Genomic DNA, 20,705 nt, shown 5'->3' with positions numbered 1-20,705 from the left:
TTAGAATAACAAAAAACACATGCAAAGGCTTCCTAAATGTTTAAAAAGATTTACCTTAGTCTGTTTCAGTAGGCTCCACAATCATGGGGAAGACTGCTGACTTGACAGATGTCCATTAGGCAGTCATTGACACACTCCACAAGGAGGGTAAGCCACAAAAGGTCATTGCTAAAGAAGCTGGCTGTATCCAAGCATATTAATGGAAAGTTCATTGGAAGGAAAAATTGTGGCAGGAAAAGGTGCACAAGCAACCAGTATAACCGCAGCCTTGAAAGGATAGTTAAGAAAAGGCCATTCAAAAAATTGGGGGAGATTCACAAGGAAGTGGACTGCTGCTGGAGTCATTGCTTCAAGAGCCAGCACACACAGACATATCCAGGACATGGGCTTCAAGTGTCACATTAATTGTGTCAAGCCACTCATGACCAATAGACAACGTCAGAAGTGTCTTACCTGGGCCAAGGAGAAAAAACTGGACTGTTGCTCAGAGGTCCAAGGTGTTGTTTTCAGATGAAAATAAATTTTGCATTTCATTTGGAAATCAAGGTCCCAGAGTCTGGAGGAAGAGTGGAGTGGCCACAGTCCAAGCTGCTGGAGGTCTAGTGTGAAGTATCCACAATCAGTGATGGTTTGGGGAGCCACGTCATCTGCTGTGTTTTATCAAGACCAAAGTCAGCGCAGCGGTCTAGCAGGAAATTTTAGAGCACTTCATGCTTCCCTCTGCCGACAAGCTTTTTGGAGATGGAAATGTCATTCTCCAGCAGGGACTTGGCACCTGTCCACACTGCCAAAAATACCAATACCTGGTTTATAAACTACAGTATCACTGTGCTTGATTGGCCAGCTCCCCTGACCTTAACCCAATTGTCAAGAGGAAGATGAGAAACACCAGACCCAACAATGCAGACGAGCTGAAGGCTGCTATCAAAGCAACCTGGGCTTCCATAACACCTCAGCAGTGCCACAAACTGATTGCCTCCATGCCACACCGCATTAATGCAGTAATTGATGCTAAAGGAGCCCCGACCAAGTATTGAGTGCATTTACTGAACATACATTTGAGTAGGCCAACATTTCGGATTTTAAATTTGTTTTTCAAGCTGGTGTTATAAGTATTCTAACTTACCGAGATAATGACTTTTGAGTTTTCATTGGCTGTAAGCCATAATCATCAACATTAACAGAAATAAACACTTGAAATAGATCACTCTGTTTGTAATGACTCTATATATTATACGAGTTCCACTTTTTGTATTGAAGAACTGAAATAAGTTAAGTTTTTTATGATATTCTAATTTTGTGAGAAGCACCTGTATATATTTATCAATAAATGCAAGCCTGCTAGACCATCACCTCAACAGGATTTATTCATTTAAAGGAAAAACAGGAAAACACACTTTTTCTCCACAGAAGGATACATTTCAACAAGCACAGAGTAGAATTTAACATACTTGACACTGTAGTAACAATAGAAGGGGGCGACTTTTCCACTGTAAATATGCCAGATATCTCATCTAATCACAAGGAAAATCATTTTTATCATTCATGCATGTAACAGTTTATTCTGAAATAATAGATACAATACACTTACCTATAGTATAATTAAAGGGGTATTCCCAGTTCCAAGATCCTAGCTCAATATGTAATAATATTAATAATAATAATTAGCAAATGCCTCTAATTAGAAATGCAGTATGGTTCTTCTGATTCGCTATGTCGCTTACTCCATAGTAACTTGGATATCCATTTTTACGAACACTGACAACTAACTTTCACTATATGAATGGTTGTAACTAGTGATGAGCGAGTGTACTCGTTGCTCGGGTTTTCCCGAGCACGCTCGGGTGTCCTCCGAGTATTTGTTAGTGTTCGGAGATTTAGTTTTCATCGAGGCAGCTGAACGATTTACAGCTACTAGCCAGCCTGAGTACATTTGGGGGTTGCCTGGTTGCTAGGGAATCCCTACATGTAATCAAACTGTCTAGTAGCTGTAAATCATTCAGCTGCCGTGATGAAAACTTAATCTCCGAACACTAACAAATACTCGGAGGTCACCCGAACGTGCTCGGGAAAACCCGAGCAACGAGTACACTCGCTCATCACTAGTCGTAACCATTCGCTATGTTCCTTACCCCATGTGCAGGGCATTGTGGAAGCTTAGGTATCAATGGTTACGCCCACTCATATAGTGACAATTAGTTGTTAGTGGTTATAACCATGGATATCTAAGCTACAGCAATGGGGCAAGCTACATAGCAAAGCAGAAGAACTATACTACATTTCTAATTGGAGGCATTTACAAATATTATTACTACTACAGCTACTACATATTGCGATAGGATTTTGGATATGGGAATACTCAAGACAAAAACATGTATGATAAATACCTGAGGTATACAAACTGAAATTGAATGCTCAGTAACCCGAATTTCACCAAAAGTATGAAACTTTCTCTATTCCTGTGGATGGATTGGCATTACAACTTTGATATGAGTTCGGATGTCTTCAAAGATGGCTAAGCAGGCAGCCTCGTAAGAGGAACCCAGCAACTCTCCTACTCTTCTAGAAGTGGTGAACGTGTGAGAAACCTCAAAGGTCATTTTAAACTCATGAAAGCAGGAAATTTAAGAGTAAGGTTCCGAAGAGGCACATAAGCTTGAAAACACAAAGTCATTAAGGGCCTGTAATGTATGACCAAGCATTAGTCAGCTGCCATTTTAATTTTGAGACTGCCAGTCTTGAAGTTCTTCAGGCAAGGCTACAGGAGGTTCAAAATTATGGTGATATTAAACAAGCAAGAAAAGTCCAGCTTATCCTTATTACATGTACTGCCATTTTGTTCATTCCCAAGGCAGATCTTAGAGACAATAGGCTTGAGGCAATGAAAGTATTCTTTGCCTTAGCTTTGAATGTTTATCAGCCATGATGTTAACAGAAATTGTTGGACCATTTTGCTGGAGAGCAAGATCCTGCATGAAAATGTCTGGTAACATAGGCCGATCTCAGAAGCTCCCTACTGATCATTAAAAGAGGAAACCAAAACCCTTTTGGCCAATAAGTGGCCATCATCATCTCCTCCTAAGTCTTCATTACAGTTCTTGGGACGAGAGAAGTACAGAATGTTTAGAGAACACCTGTCAGTCAGGACTGGCATCCACTTGGAACAATTTATTGATGACCAACAGTGGAGAAGTTTGGAACTTCACAGTTCTTTCTTGTGGTGAATACTTCCAACATTTGAAGCACCCACTCTAGGGCTTAGTCTTCACTCTCCTTTCCGTAAAGCCACTTCTTAGAAGATCTTTTCTCAAATGCAATGCAGATAATGCACATATATTTCCACCTCAAGAGAAAATCTGAACCACTACAGAAGAAAGCTTGTTGTTCCACCGTTTTAAGGTAGGTGATAGTACACTGGCAAAATATTGGCAAGTCTGACTGATATGGAAAGAGCCCTAGGAGATATCTAGGTTGAAAAGATTTTCCTAGCCTTAAAGGGAACCTGTCACCTGAATTCGGCGGGACTGGTTTTCGGTCGTATGGGCGGAGTTTTCGGGTGTTTGATTCACCCTTTCCTTACCCGCTGGCCGCAATATTGGATTGAAGTTCATTCTATGTCCTCCGTAGTACATGCCTGCGCAAGGCAAGATTGGATCCACATTGGATCAAGAAAAATGTACAACACCAAAGCTCAAGGAATGTCTCACACTATAGGGAGTCTTTACTCTTGCTAAACAAGATTTGCTTTCCGAAGAATTAAGAAAGGAGGAATAACTGGAAAGTTCTTGAATGGGTCAGATATAGGTAACCAATGATTATCATGTCTGGGATGAATGAGGGTGTTGCATACAAAGTGGAGATATTTTCTCAAATAGTGATTTATGTACTGCAACAGCATGGAGACACCATTCCCAGCAGCAAACATTTCAAATATTGCTAAAGAGGAGGAATTAACTGCAGGTCCAGCACATGAAACAAATGGTTCAAGTAAAAGGGAGGGAATTGGATATGTGAAAAGTATAAAATGGGCAGGATCCAACCACTGTGGCCCCACCAACCACTAGACCTGGGGCAATGCGTCCCTTATTCCACCCCAGTGAGGAGAGATTAAACAATTAGAAATATGCTTTACCCAGCTCTGCAGATATTACTTTATGGTATGGCCAGGTTAACATGCTCAAACTTATGGAAGTTCCTCTTTAAAGTCATGCCGTAATATATTGCAATTTGAATAGACAGATAAGAACAGAAGGAAGCAGCACAGGGTTTGGCTGTAGCCTGTGACCACATAGATCCACGTGAGAGATGCAGCCACAAAAAACAGTATGAAATGGTTAATGTAAGGCTATTTGGATTGCCTCGTCTCAGTTGCATTAGAAGATTTAATAAATTAACAAACCTCACATCAGAGCTCTATATTCCAGGCAAAAGAGTTGGGATGTAACACTTGCTAGAAGCCAGAGTACAGCAGGAAAAGTTTCACACCCGACTTTGTATGTCTATAATGCTACAGTCACATTTGAGTGAAACGTCCGTGTACTGCTCAATATTTTTTACATACATGAAAATAAGAGATCAGAGTGTGAGATCTGAGAGAATCCAAGCAAATTCTTTTCTGATCCCATGTGAAGAATCCAAACTGAACATGTTTAACCCCTTATCCCTTTCTGACATTTGTGGTAATAATACATCCCTGTGCCCTGGGCCTATCTGACCAGGGACATATTATTACTGCATGACGATTGCCCACGCATACAGGCTGGGCGTGGGCGATCGCCGCTGGGTGTCAGCTGATTCTGACAGCTGACACCAAGCACTAAGCGACAGGAGCAGTCACTCACCGCTCCCGAAATTTTAACCCTCTAAATGCTGTGATCGAAAGCGATCGCAGCATTCCGGGAGCTGACAGAGGGCTGACAGCCCCTCTGCCTTTGGATCGAAGCCCCCCGCGGCGTGACACGGGGGTGCCGATCGCAGCCATGGTGACCCAATGTAGTCCTAACGACATTGGGGGTCACCAGAGCTAGGAAAGTTGCTGATCATGCTTTGTCCATGATCAGCAACTTTCCCTGTCAGTGCAGAGCTGACAGTTTGCATAGTATGGGGATGCTGCTGCCTTCAAAAAAATGTTAGTCTCATATTGGGACAAAATAAAAAAGTAAAACAATTTTTTTAAAGAAATTGTAAAAATAATTTTTTTTAAATATCAAAAATAAAAAGATATTGTATCTCTAAAAAAAAAATTTGCATGAAGAAAAAATATAAACAATAAAAGTACACACATTTGGTATCACCGCATCCGCAACGACCCAACCTATAAAACTGTCCCACTAGTAAACCCCTTTAGTGAACATTATTAAAAAAACTCTTATCCCTTAAAAAAAGCTGCCATACAGATCCATCAGTAGAAAATTAAAAGTTATAGCTCTCAGAATAAAGCGATGCAAAATAATTATTTTTTTTTTATATATAAAGTCTTTATTGTGTAAAAGAGCCAAAACAAACAAAAAAAAAAAAGATAAATGTGGTATCGCTGTAATCGTACTGACCTGAAGAATAAAGCGGTCTTATTAATTTTACCACACATGGAGTGGCAGATGTCCTGTGGACGCCATCTTTTTAGGACAGCATAAAAGTGCCGTTAGCCACAGTTTTGTGCACGTCTGAAAAGAAGGTCACCGCTGAACAGAGGCCAGACGGAGTCCAGAGTAAATTTGCTGCCTCGTTATAGTGAACTAGATGGCAGCCCGATTCTAAAGAATCGGGAGTCTAGAATCCATATATACTTTATTTATTCAAATGTAAGAATAATACAATTAATAAATAATAGTAAGAAAGAACAAAAATAATAGGCAGTATATGGAGAAAACACCAAACAAAAGTTCAAAATTGGTGTGAAAATGTCACTGAACCACTTCACAACTAAATATATATAGTTTTGGTAAATGGTATTATCATTTTTTTGACGAAATTCGGCAGGAGCTTGAAGAGCAACGTCACTGGGCCCGCCTCCACGCAGTAGAAACTTGCTGTGAGGTAAAAATTCAAAAATCACACCAAAATGGCGGGCGGAGTGTGTCACAGTACGGCACGTTTCTGATTGGTCGCTCGCAGCAGGCGGCAACCAATCAGACACTGGACACTGTTGACGTCACTTATCTCCGGACATTAGCTACGGACATTAGCTCCGGACATTAGCTCCGGACAAAGCCACGGAAGTTGGCACAAATTGCAGGAAGTAGTATTCTAGGCAATTATATATTAGATGGATCCCTTGGGGGTTTCGCCTGAATCGCATCACTCAGAGATTTAGATGGAAACCCCAAAGTTCAGCATAGAGCGCTGGATAAACGTGATCCCAAATGTTATATAAAATGTTCCCAATAAAAGCTTCAACTCAATCCCACCCCCCAAAAAAGAAAGCCCTCACTCAGGTCTGTCAACGAAAATATACGAGGCTTCCACGTTACTGGTAGCTCAAAGGCTCTGGAAAAGCTAAAATGGCTCCTCACCCGCCAAAAGAAATTCAGCAAATTCTCGGCTCTCAAATGCAATCCCTTCTGAGCCTTAGTGTGCCTAAAATACATATTGCGTCCACATTTTGCATTTCTGAAGTGACGAGCGCCCACCTAACTTACGGGTGCGTGTCTCCAGAAGCACAGGCTGGGCATAACGAAATGGTGACTGCAACGTACTGGTCACTGCAAAGGCATTTTGAAATTTTCACTCGGCAACATTCATTGCTGCTTGTTTCTGGAAACACCCATGGACTCAAAATAGTCCCTACACCTGTAGATAAATTCCCCAAGGGATATAATTTCAAAATGGGGTCAAATGAGGGGGGATTCTGCTCTTCTAGCACTTAGGGGCTCTGTATATGGAGTCCGCAAACTGTTCTAAAAACAGTGATCAAAATGAAAAAATAAAAAATAGTAAATCAAATCCCCCTTTGTCACCCCTAAGCTAGAAAAAAAACTATAAAATATTTAAATTTGTAATTTCTTTTTCCATTCTTTGCAGTTAGGGTTGGGGTTAGGGTTAGGGTTAAGATTGATGGTAGCATTGGGCTTGAAGTTAAAGTTGGGAGTTTTTCAAACGTAAAAAAAAAAAAAAAAAATGACGACGATATAACGGCTAATATTCAGCACAAGTGCTCTCTAGTCTAATTTGCATCGGGTGGTCGGGTATGAATGGAGCATCGCAGATCCCCACATGTGTTTTGGGTGTCTAACAGCCGTGAAATTTCCGAGCATCTGATGTAAACTGGCACTTGCACTAATTACGACATATTCAATATGACAACCTAATGTTATCAAATTCTGTGTCGTACCTGTGGGTTCAAAATGCTCACTATACCCCTGGATAAAATCCTTGGGGGGTGCGGTATCCAAAATGGGGTCTCTTGCGGGGGGGTTTCCACTGTTTAGGCACATCAGGGGCTCTCCAAAACGCGACAATATTGTTCGCTCTCGATTCTAGCCAATTTTGCGTTCAAAAAGTGAAATGGTGCTCCTTCCCTTCCGAGCCCTGCGTCCAAACAGTGGATTTCCCCCACATATGGGGTATTGGGGTACTCAGCAGAAATTGCACAACAAGCTCTGTGCGCAGTTTTCTCTTGCTATTCTTGTGAAAAAAAGAGAAGAAAAAAAAGGTTGATTCTAAAGTAAAAATTTTTGTGAAAAAAGTTGAGTCAATTTTTTCTTCCACATTGCTTCAGTTCTTCAGCAACTAAAGGGTTAATAAATTTCTTGAATGTGGTTTTGAGCACCTTGTGGGGTGTAGATTTTATGATAGTGTCACTTTTGGGTATTTTCTGTCATATAGACCCCTCAAAGTCCCTTCAAATGTGAGGTGTTCCCTAAAAAAAATGGTTTTGCAAATTTTGCTGGAAAAATGAGAAATCGCTGGTCAACTTTTAACCCTTATAACAACGAAGACATTTTTTTCCAAAACTGTAATGATATAAAGTAGACATGTGGGAAATGTTTTATGAGCTATTGTGTGTGACTCCGATTTCTCCGATTTAATGGCACAACATTGTAAAGTTTGAAAACAAAACAAAATGTGTCAAATTTCCGCTTTTTTTCATAAATAAATGCAAGCGATATTGAATACATTTTGCCACTAACATGAAGTACAATGTGTCACAAAAAAATCAATAGCAGAATCACCAGGATTAGATAAAGTGTTCCAGAGTTATAACCTCATAATGTGACAGTGGTCAAAATATCAGCAGGTTTTTGCCATGTATTCTGTGCTTGGGGTTAAAACGCAGATTTTAATGATGAGTCACTTATCAAGTTGTGTGCCGTTTACTTATAATGAAGGTTTTATCACTAGGACATTATCATCGCGGTGACTAGCAGGCTCATCTGGCCACCCCCCTCCTGTGATAAGCAGCTCACGGTCTATAGTTGATGTACTCAGAAAAGATGTGGAGAGGGTGGTGTCAGCTGGCTCAGCTCTGCTCCATTACTACAATTGGTGTCACAACTACTGTATCCAGTAAATTAAGTTACACATCCATCGCTGGATTAATGGTCTCTTTGCCTTCATGCTCCTCAGTCACAAGCAAAAATCACCAATGTGAATTGAGCTGCAGAGTCAGTGAATGTTCCCTTGGTTAAAATTAGTTTGTAATCAAAATTGAAATTGCCAAGAGAACCTAGTAGCCAGCCGCAGCCCTATAATGTAGGCACGTACATCTCAGCACACAAGCCATTTCCCAAGCACATGCCCTCTTTGGCCCCTCTCCCTTTGCACAGCGTTTTCCATGTGTAGTACCTTCACAATTGGGTGACCACCAGTAGCCGCCTTCACAGCTCCACGACTACCTTCAGTTTCATAGTGGGCTCGGTGATGAGTCTTTGGCTGTACCTCCACCTTCAGTTCACACTGCCCATAGTGGCTGGGTAAGGGCCAGTCTAACGGCGGCAGAGACGAAGTCCTAAGGAAGAGAGTGGAGTCATTCGCAAACAAATACACAATAATAATAATAATTTTTATTTATATAGCGCCAACATATTCCGCAGCGCTTTAAATAAAACAGATAAACATTGTTTTTATGGATTTTGTACATGGGATTTGATGTTTGAATTTTAGCTTTGGATTTCTATGAAATTAATATACCTTTATAAAAAGGGTCATTTTCACCTCTTTCAGCCTCCACTTACTCCTCTGCAGTGGAGCAGCAGAATCTCCCAGGCGAGCATTGCAGTCAGCTTCTCCTTATTGCTCCACTAGCCTGCAGGGACAATACCATAGCTCCTCGCACACAGCCACAGCGATCCCACTCATCTACTATTTACACAGTGCTGGGGTCCTGGGTTCAAATGCCACTAAGCCCTAAACCCGGAAAAGACCTTTCTATGTTCTCAGAGAAGCACAGACCAGGGCTGTGGAGTCCGTGTCCATTTTAGTCAGTATAAAACGAACCATACCGACTCCTAAAATGTATCATAAATTGCGTACAGTAGTATAGTGCAGGATGTGCTGTAAATGTTTTCATAAGAATTTGGGAAAGTTATGAAATGTTCTATAAATGTCTGTTTGGTTCCTGATCTAAGGGTCTTGGCTTTTAGTTGAGATGTGCTGCACTTTATGTACATGCTCAGTAATGAGCCAGCGCTGTGGAGTCGTAGATGAGATGAATCTGTACTGCACTTTATGCACATGCTCTGTAGTGACCAGGGCTGAGGAGTCGGAGTGGAGATGAATCAGTGCTGCACTTTATGCACATGCTCAGTAATGAGCCAGCGCTGTGGAGTCGTAGATGAGATGAATCTGTACTGCACTTTATGCACATGCTCAGTAGTGACCAGTGCAGGGAAGTTGGAGTCAGGGAAACTGAGGGGTCGGAGGTTTAGCTTACCGACTTCACAGCCCTGATTGGGAGAGCTGTAGGACCTACTTTTCATTGTAAATACATAGGCATAGGTATGTCACTCTCCATAAGGAGAAACGATACCCCTTAGACCCCAGTCCAGAGCCTCTCACCTAGCCAATTCAGTTCTTATGCTTCGCACTGACGAGGGCCAACAGCCCGAAACACCGTGTCTGCGAATTGATACTGATTTGGATTTTATCCCAAGTCATATTGCACGACTCGTTAAAGGGTTGATTGTGACTTGTAGGATCGCTGCTTCCAACAGGTGGCGCTATAGAGTTTAAGTCCTCTTTTTCTCAGAAGAGGCAATTTGCATATAGGTATTATTACAGAATTCTTTATCCCCCTCCTTCCTTGTAGATAAAACAGTTAACACTCTTCAGGGAAGACTCTGTACAAGCAGGGTCAGCGTTAGGGGCAGACGAACACGGCAATTACCTAGGGCTCTCACCAACGAAGTGCGTCCCCTAATTCTGTGGCCCCTTTATTGAACTGCACAGAGGGTGTACAGCACTACTTACAGTGAATAATGTTGGGCATCCTCTGTAGTCCCTGAGCGCGTCACTCTCCCTCTCCCCCATAAGAGTCGGGTTAGAAGTTTCGAGTGAGGGGCTGTCTCACAGGACAGCAAAGTTCAGACACTGGGGTCAGGACAGGGAGGTGGCTGTAGTCCTGTGTATCCCATCCGTGTCACCATGGCTGCCCTGGGATCTGCACATGAGACACAGCATGAGCAGGATACAGTGTACATGTGTATATAATATGTGTTTGTATGTGTGTACACATATACAATATATACTATGATCGTGTATATCTGCAGTGTGTATATATACACTATATAGTATGCGTGTGTATGTTACTTATGTATACTGTATGTAGTATATGGTAAATATATCTATAAACTGTAAATGTAAGTATACTGTACATAAACTGAGTATGTGTTTGCGTATACTGCGTCTATATAATATAGTATATGTCTATACATGTATAAAGTATACATAAAATATGTGTACATGTACAGGATATATAGTTCTGTAGTTGTAGTGTCAGTAGGGTTTGTTCACACTGATTTTCTTTACTGCCCCTGACGAGTTCTGCCTGAATCCCCCCCATGGATTTAAGGGATTGTTTGGGACGACATACGATTGTCTGGGACTGTGCAGTCTACTATACCAGTCCAAACTATCCCAGCACCCCTGCCAGGCACAAAGTGAAAAGGCTGCAAAAAGCAGTTATTTCCTGCCGACACTTTGGTTTTTAATGCAGAACAATCCGCAGCAAATATGGTGTGTGTGAACAGACCCTACAGGGGTTTTCTGAGAAAGTAAAAATAATTAGCATGAAATGATAAAATTCCCCGCAGTGCTGCTCCGGGGGTCCCTGTGAGTCTTAGTACTTGGCTGCAGTGACCTTGTGACTGTACCTTCTGCAGATGCAAACTGAATAATGACCATCATTGGCACTGGAGCCAGAGGGGATTCAGCAGGTAGTTTGGGGGACATTTAGGACTTTTATTCTGCAGTTTGTGAGATAGGATGTACAATTCTACTGACGGTTTCTATTCTTTGTATGGCAGGGACGCCATATGTACCATTTTTAGTCTATGGTGCTGCATACATGTCCGTGTTTTCCTGATAGCACAAATCAAAAGAGCCAATACAAGTCCATACTAACATCAGATGGGAAATTCTGTGTACATTTTTTTTTTATTTTATCAAAAACTCATGCATCCAAGATGCAACAACGACACCATATAAAAAAATAAAAAAACAAGGTCTCCCATAGTTCCACAACTAAATAGCTAAAAACTCTATGTAAAGTCATATACTGAATGATGGGGATATGGAAAAATGAAGAAAGAAAAAAAAGCTATTAAAAAAAAACACGTTTAACATAAAAACCTGATATTCAAGGTAGCCATCAGTTGATTATTGCTGCCCGAACTCCGGCAGCATGAATCAGAGCCTGGCTGCTCAATTACAATTGTATGTACATAGAGAGAGACCTGTCAATCAAGTAGAGTAGGGCGGAGGATAGGGTTCACAACCCTCCAGAAATTCCCGGTCAGTCCATTAAAAAAAAAAAAAAAAAAAAAAAAAAAGTCATTTTTTTTCCCTGTCCATAAAAAAAATGAAAAAAAATTAAAGCGTCCATCATCTTTTTGAAGCTGCAGAAACTTACAGTTTATTTTGATTGTAATTCTCATTAGGAAAAAGGTTCGGAGCCAAACCCTGAAAAACAAGCCTATATCTGCAGCAGACTTTACAGCTGGCACAATGCAGTCAGGCGGGTGACATGTCCATAAAGCTGGCAGAAGCGCGATCCGTCACGGCACAGAAAATGCTCCCACTGCTCCAGAGTCCAGTGGCGGTGGCTTTACACCACTACATCTGATGCTTGGTGGCGGAGCTCCTGTGGATCCTAAACAGGATCCTAAACCCTGAAAGAATTGACATGCTGTAGACTTACATCTGTACATAGGCCATATGTGCATCAGATGTTCGGATTCTCACTCATTTTCCGGGCATCAGGCAAACCTTCGGCCGGGTGCACACGGTCAGTAATTGGCAAAGCTTGGGACGAAGCACAGGTCCGCTCCGTCCAAATAACTGCTGGCTATTAAACGCAGATGAATCAGCATATGTTTATTGAACCATGCGGAATCACCACGTCCAATACATTGTACGGTGATATTTATCTTGGAGGCTGGCGTATCTGCAAGATAAACTGGCATGCTGCGGTCTGGAAAGACGTGCCACATGTCCGTCTCCGCAGGTGAGCTGCGGGTGTTTGTGCACACATAGTGGCCATGGCATTTCTTGAAATGCCATCCACTACGCTGTAAGAGCTGGCCGTTGCGTCCAACTCGCAGTGTTTACTGATCGTGGGAACTTACCCTGAAAGTTTTATGACAAATCTGCACAGAAATAAGTAACAAGTCTGCAATGTGCCCTAAGTGTCAGGGGAGATCAGGGGCGTTCCATTACAGCACTTCTTTCACCAATGTCTGGAATGGCAGACTGCATGGATTGCTGATTCATTTTTATATACCTATTGTAATGAAACAATGAAAAATCTGAATTCACTGATTAAGAGACGTCACAATTCTCGAGTATCTGATATCCATCCTGCTATACACCCTCCCTCCTCGCCTGTGTAATCCCCTTCCCCTGTTGTTGGGGACTATGGAGAGAATCCTGACTAGTCCGGAGCCACCAGGCTTCTCTCCACCCCACTCCAGTGGATCGAAAGGTTTCCACTTAAATACAGAAATAGAGAAAAACATACCAGTCTGTAACTGATCAGCCTGGCTCTGACTCTAAGGGTATGTGCACACGTATTTTTTAGCTCTGCGGATTTTTCTGCAGCGGAGTTCATAAATCCGCAGGTAAAAGGCACTGCATTTTACCTGCAGATTTACCGTGGATTTTATGCGGATTCCACCTGCGGTTTTACACCTGCAGATTCCTATTATGGAGCAGGTGTAAACCGCTGCGGAATCCGCACAAAGAATTGACATGCTGCGAAATGTAAACATTTCCGCACGTTTTTTTCCGTAGCATGTGCACTGCGGATTGCGTTTTCCATAGGTTTACATTGTACTGTGAACGCATGGAAAGCTGCTGTGGATCCGCAGCAAAATCCGCAACGTGTGCACATAGCCTTACAGTCTGTGGTTTGGCTTTTCAGCATTTAACATACGGCTAAATAATTAGCTATTTTGATAGAAAGGCCTTTTACTTACAGGAGGATACCAAATATGTTTTTTTTTGTAAATTAGCTTTTACATTTTTTTAAAATTTTCTATTGGGAAAAGGGAGAAATGTACACTTCCTATATTTAATGTTTTTTTTCCTAAAGTTTGTTTTAACATGTATTCTTCAATATTTTTTTTTACTTACTATTGTTTTGAACTATATAGTGAAACTGACGTTTTATGAAGTTCAACCACTGGCTGGACTAATACGTCAGCTACTAGAATCCTCAGTAGCCCCCCAAGGTTGAAATGGCAACCGATCAGCATTCCATGATCACCAGAGACCAGAACACTCACATAAATGGTTAAACGGGAGTCAGCCAGCACAAAGTAACAATGTCCATAGCATGGCTCTTCTCCCCAGGCCTGTGGGCACACCAGCTGGATTAGTGTTCAGTACTCGGGCTTGGTCTGGAGGCCTTCTCCTTCCCAACACACAGACCATGTGCCAAACAACAGCCTCCATTATTATCACCTCCAGAGGTGAGGTATGTGGGTAGCTAGATCTGCCCATCTCTCATAGTTACTCTCCTCGCTACTCCCCTGCTTCTCCCCTCTGCAAATCCCTCCTCTAGCTCCCAATTCCCCATCGGCTCCAGTTCAAACTACTAACACTGACCTACAAAGCCATCCACAACCTGTCCTCTCCCTATATCTCTGAACTTGTCTCCCACTATCTTCCCTCACGCAATCTTCGATCCTCCCAAGACCTCCTACTCTCCTCCACACTTATTCATTCCTCACACAACCGCCTCCAAGATTTCTCCCGAATATCCCCCATCCTCTGAAATTCCATGCCTCAACATGCCCGATTATCAACCACCTTCGGATCCTTCAGACAGAACCTGAAATAATAATAATAGCTACCCGCAGCCCGGACCCAAGTGCTACAAACAAACCTCTTAGTGCTTTCATCCACTAGAGAAACACTCTGGGCTACATCACAGAGACAAGCCATCTCTATGACACATACTGTACCTCCCATCGACTATGCGACCATTAGCCATACTACCATGGCCAGACATGCAAGTGCACCCATCTACACTGTGTTCCAAATTATTATGCAAATTGAATTTAAGTGTCAAAGATTTAATTGTTTTGTGTTTTTCAAATAAACTTGTGGATGGTATTGTGTCTCAGGGCTCAATAGATAACTGAAATTAATCTTAAACACATGTGATAATTAGTTTTCCAGGTGATTCTAATTAAAGGAAAACTACTTAAAAGTGATGTTCCACATTATTAAGCAGGCCAAAGGTTTCAAGCAATATGAGAAATAAAAAGGATGTCTCTGCTGCTGAAAAGCGTTAAATAGTGCAATGCCTTGGACAAGGTATGAAAAAATTAGATACTTCACAAAAACTTTGTGATCATCATACTGTGAAGAGATTTGTGACAAACAGAGCACAGACCAAGTTCATGCAGATAAAGGCATAATGAGGAAGGTTTCTGCCAGACAAATTCATTGGATTAAGAGAGCAGCTGCCAAAATACCATTACAAAGCAGCAAACAGTTATTTGAAGCTGCTGGTGCCTCTGGAGTCCCTTGAACCTCAAGGTGTATGATCCTTCAAAGGCTTGCTGTGGTGCATAAACCTACTATTCGGCCACCCCTAAACAGTGTTCATGAGCAGAAACGGTTGCAGTGGGCCCAGACATACATGAAGACTAATTTTCAAACAGTCTTGTTTACTGATGAGTGTCGAGCAACCCTGGATGGTCCAAATGGATGTGGTAGTGGATGGTTGGTGGATGGCCACCAGGTCGCAACAAGGCTGCGACGTCAGCAAGGAGGTGGAAAAATCATGTTTTGGGCCGGAATCATGGGGAAACAGCTGGTGGGACCCTTTAAGGTTCCTGAAGATGTGAAAATGACCTCTGTAAAGTAAATAACGTTTCTGACTGACAACTTTCTTCCATGGTCTAAAAGCTGAAACGTGCCTTCAGGAGCAAAATCATCTTCATGCATGACAATGCCCCATCTCATGCTGCAAATAATACCTGAGTCATTGGCTGCTATGGGCATAAAAGGAGATAAACTCATGGTGTGGCCACCATCTTCCCCTGACCTCAACCCTATAGAAAACCTTTGGAGTATAATCCAGCACAAGATCTATGAGGGTGGGAGGCAGTTCACATCAAAACAGCAGCTCTGGGAGGCTATTCTGACTTCATGCAAAGACATACAAGCAGAAACTCTCCAAAAACTCAAGAATGCAAGAATTGTGAAGGTGATATCAAAGAAGAGGTCCTGTGTTAACATGTAACTTGGCCTGTTAGGATGTTTTGGAGTTAAATAGCTTTTTTGTTCAGTTAATGTGACCTCCTAATGCTGCAAATTCCACTAATGAGCATTTTCAGTTCTTTAAAACAGATCAAATGTATAGAAATTCTACTGTGCCTAATAATTTGGAACAGTGCATTTTGAGTTTTTATTCATTTTGGAGATTATACTGTTATCATTGGGAGGTTTCTTTAATGAAATTCGATGTATACTCTAATGGGTGATGACTTATTAGACTGACTTATTTGCACCGACCATTTAGGAAAATCCGAGAAAAATGTCATCTGCATAATAATTTGGAACACAGTGTAAGTGGGAAGGTGCAATTAAATCTCCAGCCACAATAAGGACGCACAGAACACTTGTACTTGGTGTAAACAGACTCCCTTTAAAGGGTATGTGCACACATTGTGGATTTTGCTGTGGGTCCGCAGCAGATTGGCCGCTGCGGATTCGCACAGTTTTCCCTGAGTTTATAGTACCATGTAAACCTATGGTAAACAAAATCCGCAGTGCACATGCTGCAGAAAAAACTGCGCGGAAACGCTACGGTTGTTTATTCCGCAGCATGTCAATTCTTTGTGCGGATTCCAAAGTGCTTTACACCTGTTCAATAGGAATCCGCAGGTGGAAAACGCACAAAAACCGGAGTAAATCCGTGTTAATTCCGCAGTGCGGATTTCATGTGGAATTACCAAAATCGGTGCTCAAAATCTGCACACCATTCCGCAACGTGTGCAGATACCCAAAAATTAGCTCCAGTCTTGAATGCTGGAGGAAGATGTCAATGCAAAACACATTTGGCACCTGGCCAGAATGGAGCAGGCTCAGCTCCTTAACCAACTCTATAACACAGACCACACAGATTGTGACCTACAGGTACAAAGTGTGCAAGAAACTTTTCAATTTACGGCTCGATTTATTCCTCTTCATTTCCAAGAGGGATATTTAATTCTTCAGGTCACAGCTTTTTGCCATGGATACAGGCTACCTCTGCAGTGAGAGGCGACATATTTCCAAGGTATGAAAATGCACGCTTGCAAACACTGCTCTGAAGCTGGTCGGATTGCTGGATCTGATGTTGCAGAGGCAATGGCTCTGCTAGCCGCATCTGAAAGTGAACAGTTTAGGCCAGCGGCTCAGCCATACAGCTAGTCCACAGAGTCAATCAGGAGCACAATGCCCCGAAACAGGCAGAGAAAAGGGGGGCTGGGGAGCAGTCCATTCCAAAAATCACCATAAGACAACTCCTTTGAAGAGTAGCCATCACTTTTACATTTTATCTCATAAATCAATATAGTTCACGAGAATAAAAATATTTACAATAAATCTTATTTGAGAAATGTATTCCTTTCCCCACCAGAACTGATCGATCATTCTTAAAAATCTCAATTTTCATGTAAAGTCAGTATTCAGTGAAGACGGAATGTCACCTTAGGCTACTTTCACACTAGCGTCGGAATCTCCCCGTCGCAATGCGTCGGGGAGAGATTCCGACGCTAGCGTTTAACGTACTGCACAATGGAGGCAGCAGATGCATTTCTCTGGCGCATCCGCTGCCCCATTGTAAGGTGCGGGGAGGTGGGGGCGGAGTTCCGGCCGCGCATGCGCGGTCGGAAAAAGCGGCCCGTCAGGAGCAAAAAACGTTACATGTAGCGTTTTTTGCTCCCGACGGTCCGCAAAAGCACGACGCATCCGTCGCTCGACGGATGCGACGTGTGGCAATCCGTCGCAAATGCGTCGTCAATACAAGTCTATGGGGAAAAAACGCATCCTGCAAGCACTTTTGCAGGATGCGTTTTTTCTGCAAACCGACGCATTGTGACGGATTGCAGAAAACGCTAGTGTGAAAGTAGCCTTACTGAGATAGGAGATGACAGCTGCTACTCGCAAGATTCTTTGTAGCGGGGAGGATGAAGAGGAGGAAACAGGAGCTAGAGGCAGAGCTTCTTCCTCTACCCCATCCATCTACATAAACCTACCAGCAGTAGCCCATCTCCTATCTCAGTAACGTAACATTCTGTCTTCACAGAGTTCAGATTTTACATGAGAATGGAGAATGATCCAGGATAATGAGTCCAGGAGGAGAAAAGAGCAGATTCCTCTAATAAGCTGTATTATAAAGCTTCTTATTTTTATGTGCATTATTGTAGATCACATATGGCAAACTCTGACGCGCGGGTCAAATCTGGGCCTGAACACCGGGCGGTCCTCTGAGTTTAACTGGCCAGTGAGGTTCCTGCCCAGAATTGCACTTTCAACTACAATCAGCATCCTAGATGCCAATATAATTGAAAGCAATGATGGGAGTGGGAGTCCGCCGACGATTCTTCCTCCATCATTCCCCCTATTCATCTCAGTGCAGGGGGCACAACATCATCATTGCAACACACCCGCTGTACCGAGATGTGCAGAGGATCTGAAGATACCATGAAGAGACCAGAGCAGCGGGGGAAGGGCAGAGGTATTTATTTTTTCAACCACTTCATGACCTATGACATATAGGTACATCATAGGGTGTCTCCTTCCCTTTGATGTGGGCTCTGGCGCTCTAAACCCACATCTTTTCAGGTGTCATGTGTGCCTAACAGCCGCGAGTGGAATTGTGATCCATCCGTGTCTGTTAAACAAGCTCTCCATGCATGTGATGTGACTCATGCAGTTGCGGCACCGATCAGCTGACCAGCCGAAGCGATTCAGTAAGCCGGTTTCCCTCTGCAGATTATTCGGCAAGCGCTATAGCTTGCCAAATAAGAAGGAACCCGAGCAAATTAGCGCATCGCTAGTTAAGAGTCCGCGCTGCTCAATGTTCAAACATACGATAACACACGAAGGTGAAGCATGAATGCGGTTTATTCTCAAGGTTTCCAAATTGGGCCAAATTCCACAATGTTTCCATTGTTGCTTGGTTCTGGTGAAGAGGTTTGGAAACCTTGAAATGCGTTGGGCAGCGCAGACTCTGAACCACCATATTCCTCATTCATTACAATAAGATCTATTAATTAAAACTTACTTTGTTTCTATATGAAAAAGTTAGTGATATATAACAAGGAAAAACTTCAGTTGTAGAGTTTTTCTCTGTGTATTTGAGTTTGACATGTCTGTTAGATGAAAAAGAAAAAGCAGTTTAAGTTCAGCATTGCCATACTTACCAGGAGAATTGGGTTACCGGGTCATGTGTACTGTGCAATGAACACCGTTAAAACAAAACCAAAAAAAAAAAAAAACAAACAATGGTAGAAAACTTTTTATTTTTTCCATACCACTCTGATTTCCTCCCCCCTCCCATTTCCTAGTAAATTGTATACTAAAATGAATCACGTCATTGAAAACAACAACTCATGACGCAAAACATAGGCCATGGGGATGACGGACCATGCAGACAAGGACAGGGGATAAGAAGCCATGCAGACAAGGACCGGGATGGGGAGCCATGCAGACAAGGACAGAGATATGGAGCCATGCAGACAAGGATGGGGGAGCCATGCAGACAAGGACGGGGGAGCCATGCAGACAAGGACGGGGGAGCCATGCAGACAAGAACGGAGATATGGAGCCATGCAGACAAGGACGGAGATATGGAGCCATGCAGACAAGGACGGGGGAGCCATGCAGACAAGGACGGGGGAGCCATGCAGACAAGGACGGAAATGGGGAGCCATGCAGACAAGGACGGGGGAGCCATGCAGACAAGGACGGAAATGGGGAGCCATGCAGACAAGGACGGAAATGGGGAGCCATGCAGACAAGGACGGAAATGGGGAGCCATGCAGACAAGGACGGAAATGGGGAGCCATGCAGACAAGGACGGAAATGGGGAGCCATGCAGACAAGGACGGAAATGGGGAGCCATGCAGACAAGGACGGAAATGGGGAGCCATGCAGACAAGGACGGAAATGGGGAGCCATGCAGACAAGGACGGAAATGGGGAGCCATGCAGACAAGGACGGGGGAGCCATGCAGACAAGGACGGAAATGGGGAGCCATGCAAACAAGGACGGAAATGGGGAGCCATGCAGACAAGGACGGAAATGGGGAGCCATGCAGACAAGGACGGAAATGGGGAGCCATGCAGACAAGGACGGAAATGGGGAGCCATGCAGACAAGGACGGGGGAGCCATGCAGACAAGGACGGAAATGGGGAGCCATGCATACCAGAATAGGGATGAGGGAACAATGCATACCCAGCTTATACTCTAGTCAATAAGTTTTCCCAGTTTTACGTGGTGAAAATTAGGTGCCTCGGCTTAGACTCGGATTAACTTATACACGAGTATATACGGTAATTGTTAGTGGGAAGCATATCACAAGTATGTTGAAACAGCAAACACAAAAAAGTGCTGTGCCTCAATAGTTTTGTTGGGTTTTTTTTATTTACCATGTTCACTATATGGTAAAACTGTTGAGAAAATCTGAACAATTTGTACACAGAAAGTAAAATAAATATTGAGATAAATATAGCACTATTTGTACTTCAGAAGAATAGGACTATTAAAGAGGTACTATGATAGTACAAGGATCAAAGGAAAAAGGGGGCAATAAAGACCATATAGAAATGGTTAATACGCTACAAATCTTTATTAAAGAATTAAAGTTAAAAATACCGTTGGACCAGAAAAATAGAGAGGCAAGAAATACAGCTAATAAGGTGCATATTATTGACTTCATAAAAAGTTTATCATAAATATTCAAATACAGTTTGCAAAATAGCTAGGTCTTTTACAATAGGGGATCCATATACAGGTGCTTCTCACAAATTTAGAATATCATCAAAAA

General features: G+C 42.6%; 1 protein-coding gene across 1 annotated transcript in view; it reads right to left on the bottom strand.

The window, feature by feature from the left end:
- NFATC3 (nuclear factor of activated T cells 3) overlaps window positions 1–20,705 on the bottom strand; it is a 224,022-nt gene that overhangs the window by 104,905 nt on the left and 98,412 nt on the right. Inside the window, exon 3 of the mRNA XM_069740254.1 lies at window positions 8,785–8,947. Within this exon, the coding sequence (XP_069596355.1) occupies window positions 8,785–8,947 (163 nt within the window). The remainder of the gene's footprint in view (window positions 1–8,784; window positions 8,948–20,705) is intronic.

This window comes from Ranitomeya imitator, chromosome 9 (assembly GCF_032444005.1).
Source record: "Ranitomeya imitator isolate aRanImi1 chromosome 9, aRanImi1.pri, whole genome shotgun sequence".
NCBI lineage: Eukaryota > Metazoa > Chordata > Amphibia > Anura > Dendrobatidae > Ranitomeya > Ranitomeya imitator.
This window is presented reverse-complemented; position numbering and strand designations above follow the sequence as displayed.